Source organism: Condylura cristata, unplaced genomic scaffold (genome assembly GCF_000260355.1).
Source record: "Condylura cristata isolate star-nosed mole 26May11 unplaced genomic scaffold, ConCri1.0 scaffold00030, whole genome shotgun sequence".
Lineage (NCBI taxonomy): Eukaryota > Metazoa > Chordata > Mammalia > Eulipotyphla > Talpidae > Condylura > Condylura cristata.
In genome coordinates, this window is record NW_004567131.1 from 21,327,975 (window position 1) to 21,332,952 (window position 4,978).

A 4,978-nucleotide genomic window follows, 5' to 3' on the forward strand; every position below is an offset into this window, starting at 1 on the left:
GGCAGTGACGACAGCAAGCGCTGCCCACGCTCACCACACTCCAACACCCCCCCGCCCCCCCCAGCTGCAGCCCGCACGCACCCACGGCGCCGAGCCCGCTAGCCGGAAGTGAAACTGGAGGAAACGCCACGTCCACGGCGTGGGTGGACGTCAGCACGCCGACGTCAAACCCCGTTTTTCCGGCGATGGGTGGTCCCGGGCTCGGGAGGGGAGGCGGAGCGGAGGCGGGGCTTGGAGCTGGTTGAGACGCCGCGGGGTAGGTGGGTTCAGACCGAGGGGACTACGGGTCGGCGCTGGGCTCAGGGGGTCGAAACAAAGGACTATCCGGTAGGGGACTCGGCGCGGCACCTTCGGACGGCTCGCCGAGCCGGATTGAGGCTGTGGACTCTCCGCGGCCCTCGCCACGCCGTCTCAGTCGGCTTCTCCTCGGTCTCCCACAGGCAGCGTCGCGGTGGGGGACCCGGCGCAGCGGCACCTGCTGCTGAGGGACCCCGCGGCCCGTCGAGGTGCTCATGATGGGGCTGATCTTCGCTAAACTGTGGAGCCTCTTCTGTAACCAAGGTGAGAAGGTTGGAGCTGCGCGACGGCCCGCGTCTAAGGAGGGTCTGGCCGCGGGAGGACCGCCAGAGGCGGGGCTCCTGGTGGGCGCAGATGTTCGAAACGCCGAGAAGTGACTGGAGGGGACGGGTAGAAACGCGGTGATTACGCTAGGGGGTGGTGCGGGAGAGACCCGCGGTGTGGGGCACGGGAAGTCGGAAAAGGAGGTGTTTAGTGTCCCAGAATTCAAACAAAAATTTTGGGATTTTAGAGACGTAGAACAGAAAGCACCTAATAATAGTAGAGGTGTTTTGAGGGTTTTTCCCGATGCTGATTAAGCACCCTGGTTTCTGTGTCTTGCCCTGGGATAAGAGTCCGCCCCTGAAACCTATCAACTTTTTTTAGTATCGCTTTGTTTTCTTCCCTGCTCAGTGCCAGTGATTCTTGGCGTTCTTCGCTCTGCTCTTGGTAAGACTCGGGAAGGAGTTGTCCTATTGAGATAACATGGGTTTCCTGTATTCCTTTCTTAGATGTTAGAAACTTACTACGAATGCCTTTGGTCTGTGTAGGATATTGCGTGTCCATAATTAGTCCAGAACTGGTTGTGAGACACCTAGAAGTTGCGAATCCAATGATCCAAGAAGTTGTAAAACCTGTTCTGAGTCAGTGAGAATGAGAGGTGATGTCTCCTAAAAGGGAGGGAGGGGGTAGGGAATGGATAATAAGTCGAATTTTAGGCGTTATTTCGGCAATGTTTTCTTGTGATGGAAGCCCGTTTTTAAATTCGACTAGTTTTATTTTGCATTTAAATCCGGACATACTGTAAATCAGTGTTTTGTGATGTTACGGATTTGCTGCTGTTAATGTGATACCTTTTTTTCAGGATTTGAGACGTGAAATGGATTTAGTTCACTTGTTGATAAGAACGCTAAAATACTTTTCGTTAAGGTTGTAAAGATATGTGCAAACACATATACCTATGTGTGCAGATATAGTTTTGAAGTGATTTCAGAATGGCTAGAGTTTTAAGTCCTGTGTTTATTACCCATAAATTGAATTATTATTTTTTAAAAGATTTATTTTATTTATTTAGGCATACAAGAGCTGGGGTGTAAGCCAGAAGTGTGTGTATGTTGGGGGTGGGGGAGGGTGATAGTATTTATTAGTTGAAGAGTGGGAGAAGAACAGGCAGATTTACTGAAATTCACTGGTGGGGGGAGCAGTGGGCAAAACTGGAGAGTTCTGTTGGGCCATGTAGGTCACCAGTCCTTGGCTGGAGATCAAATACCTGCTGCAGATAGCTTGTTAGTGCTAAGACATAACCTCTTGCACTACTAGGAAGGCACAGAATACATTATTTTTAAAAGTTTGTTTTCTGACACTTGTTACATGAATTCATTGCTGTGTAAAGCAACATCTTAAAGATAGGCTAAAAAGTATAAAGATTAATAATCATCTATGTGTATTTTTTCACAATTTAAGAAATAAAATACTACCAAAGTCAGTGGTTCTCACTATGTAATCTGCCCCATGTCCGATAAAATTCAGGAGATGATGAAAGACACTTTATACTGCTTTTATAGTCATGTAATTGTTCAACCTCTCAAATCCCCTTTACTCTTTTGTAATTTTCTTTTCCTTTAACTGTCTTGTTGAAATTTTAGAGCTAGTGGTAATTCTGTCCTTTTTTATTATCATTTTGAGGCCCTTAGCTAGTTCAGAATTTTGTGATGGAGAGACAAAGATTTAAAAAAAAAATAAGGTACCCAGAAATGGGGCAGCAATGAGAAAAACACAATGTGGTAAATTATTTAGCAGACATCTATAAAAATACAGTAGCGACTGCAAAAAGGAAGTGACTAATTTTTCTCAGGTGGCTTCTAGAAGACTTTACAAAAAAAGGTATACTTTGACTTTAATTATAAATAGGGGTTTTCAAGACATATTGAGTCAACTGAAATGAAGGTGGTTGTCATTCTAAGAAGGTCTTATGTAAGGTCTTACATGGAAATAGTTGAACAGTGAACCAGTTTGGTACACTGAAAATACTTTGGCTGTAGCTTACTTTGTCTGTGGGGCAGTTAGAAGAGATGAAGTTGGAGAAGTAGATAAGAGATTATAGAGAGACTTGTAAGTTAACTAAGACAGTAAACCCTCTATAGTAAACCATGGGATCCATTGAAGAGTTTAGTCATGTATGTATTTTAAAGCAGAGGAATAGTGTGAATTGTTTAGCCCTTAACCCATGTAAGAGTTTAGTCATGTATGTATTTTAAAGCAGAGGAATAGTGTGAATTGTTTAGCCCTTAACCCATGTATTTTTGCTTTCTGAATCAAAATTAACGCCAACTTTTGTGTTTTCCTTTTTCACCAAGGTAGTGCATCTAAGCCAGAAATACTGTAATTAGTCAATCCTGGTTGCATATTAGAATAATATGGCCAGGACCCCATCTTCACAACAGTTAAATTTGAACTGGGTGAGGTTACCTGGGCATCAATGACAAGATGGCTCATATGTGCAGAGAGTTGAAAACTACTTATCTTACTGTCAGTACTCCTTTCCCTTATCTTTCTTCCAATGTTTACCTCACACACTTATTTTTATTACCCCTTCTGGTATTTTAGAGTACCACACATTTCATAAATGTGATTCCTTTCTAGGAAAGTAGATTAAGAAATGTTATATGGGGCCCTCCCTGGTGGCGCAGCAGGTTAAGACTCAGCACTGCAGCACTGGCTAGCCACAGCCTCTTCAGTGCAATTTCAAGCCTCAGCCCAGAGGTGACCCACATGGCACAGCAGATCTCTCCTGACCCGCCCGCTGCTCCCCTCAGCAGTGTACTTTGTCAGTCCACCTGCTCTGCTTCCTTCTCTGTCTCTGGTGGATCCTCTCATTACCGCTTCACCTCTGGCCTGTACCCCAGTTCTTTATGAATAGATAAATAAATCTTTGAAAAAATGCATTAATTATTTAAAGCTGTTAAACTGTTTCAGAATAGATAATCTGCAATTTATAATCTCTTATATATATATATATGTTAAGATTTATTTATTTGTGCACACATAACTGGGGTGTAGGTCAGAGGTGCAGGGGCTGTGAGAGGATCCACCAGAGACAGAGTGGAGAGCAGAACAGACAGATTGAGAAGTACACTGCTGAGGAGAGCAGTGGTCGGGTCAGGCAAGTTCTGCTGTGCCAGGTGGGTCACCTCCACACCAGGGATCAAACTCGCACCTCCACACCAGGGATCAAACTCGCAGTGAAGGGGCTGCGGCCAGCTTGCTGTGCTGTTCTTTAACCCGTTGTGCCACCAAGGAGAATCTCTTTTCTATAGTTTTAAGCTAAAAGATTTATTACTTAGATATAACCAATGAAGGAAACAACTTTAAAATTTGGTTGTTTGCTAAAACTTTATGTTGTGTTTTACACATTTGAGATTCAACATGTTTTTATGATGCATTACATTTCCCGCTAAAATCAAACTCCATCCTTTACCATTCTGTGATTTAACCATCTCCTTACTTCTACCCATCCTGTAACCATGAGTTGATATATAGTCCAGAAGTTTTGTTTTATTTTGTTAGTTTCCTCTATAAACACATATGCATAAAAGCATAAGATGTTTGGCTTTCTCTTTTTTACTTAGTGCACTAAGCATAATTCCCTCTGGAGCCACGTATAGTATTGCAAATAGCAGGATTTCATCTTCTTTTAATTTGTTGTTATATACATACGCAGCAATTCACCGGTTAATTATATCCAGTTCTTGGCTATTGTAAATAGTACTGCAGTAAATAAACATGCAGTTATATGCACCCTCGCGCTTATTTCAGCACTATTTTGGGGATTAGTACCCAGAAGTGGAATAACTAGATAGTTTGGAATTTCTAGTTATAAGTTTTTTTTTTTAAGATTTATTTATTTATGCATACAGAACTGGGGTACAGGCCAGAGGTGCAGGGACTGCGAGAGGATTCACCAGAGATAGACAGGGGGACAGAATAGGCAGATTGACAAGTACATTGCTGAGAGGAGCAGTGGGCAGGTCAGGAGAGGTCTGCCTCTCCTTGTGGATCAGCTTCGGGGCTGGCAGAGTTCGAATTCATGCTAAAGCGGCTTTAGCTTCTTACTGCTGTGCTTTAACCCACTGCGCCACCAGGGAGGGCCTCTAGTTACAATTTTTAAGAATCTTCATAACTGCTTTCAATAGTGGCTTTACTATTTACAGTCCTACAAGTAGTATTTAAGGGTTCTTTTCTCCAACATTTACTTCTTATCTTTTGGAAAATAGCAGTTCTAACAGATGTGAGGCAATATCTCATTGTGGTTTTAATTTGCATTTGATTTGAAAGTGATGTTTAATCTTTTCATGAGCCTGTTAGCTATCTGTTATCTTTTTTGGGAAGAAGTATATTCATTCTCTGCCTTCCCCCCCCCCCC

The 4,978-nt window shown here is 43.3% G+C and overlaps 1 protein-coding gene across 2 annotated transcripts in view; it reads left to right on the forward strand.

Annotated features, from left to right (window-relative positions):
• Positions 1-225: 225 nt before the first annotated feature.
• The window catches only part of ARL5B (ADP-ribosylation factor-like 5B), a 21,558-nt gene continuing 16,805 nt past the window's right edge, over positions 226-4,978 (forward strand). Inside the window, exons 1-2 of one of the 2 annotated variants that reach the window (XM_012731273.1) lie at positions 226-256; positions 441-561. In XM_012731273.1, coding sequence (XP_012586727.1) covers positions 513-561 — 49 coding nt within the window. In that variant the 5' untranslated portion in view covers positions 226-256; positions 441-512. Of the gene's footprint in view, positions 562-4,978 lie in introns of both variants that reach the window. The other variant, XM_004691291.2, reaches the window with a different exon arrangement.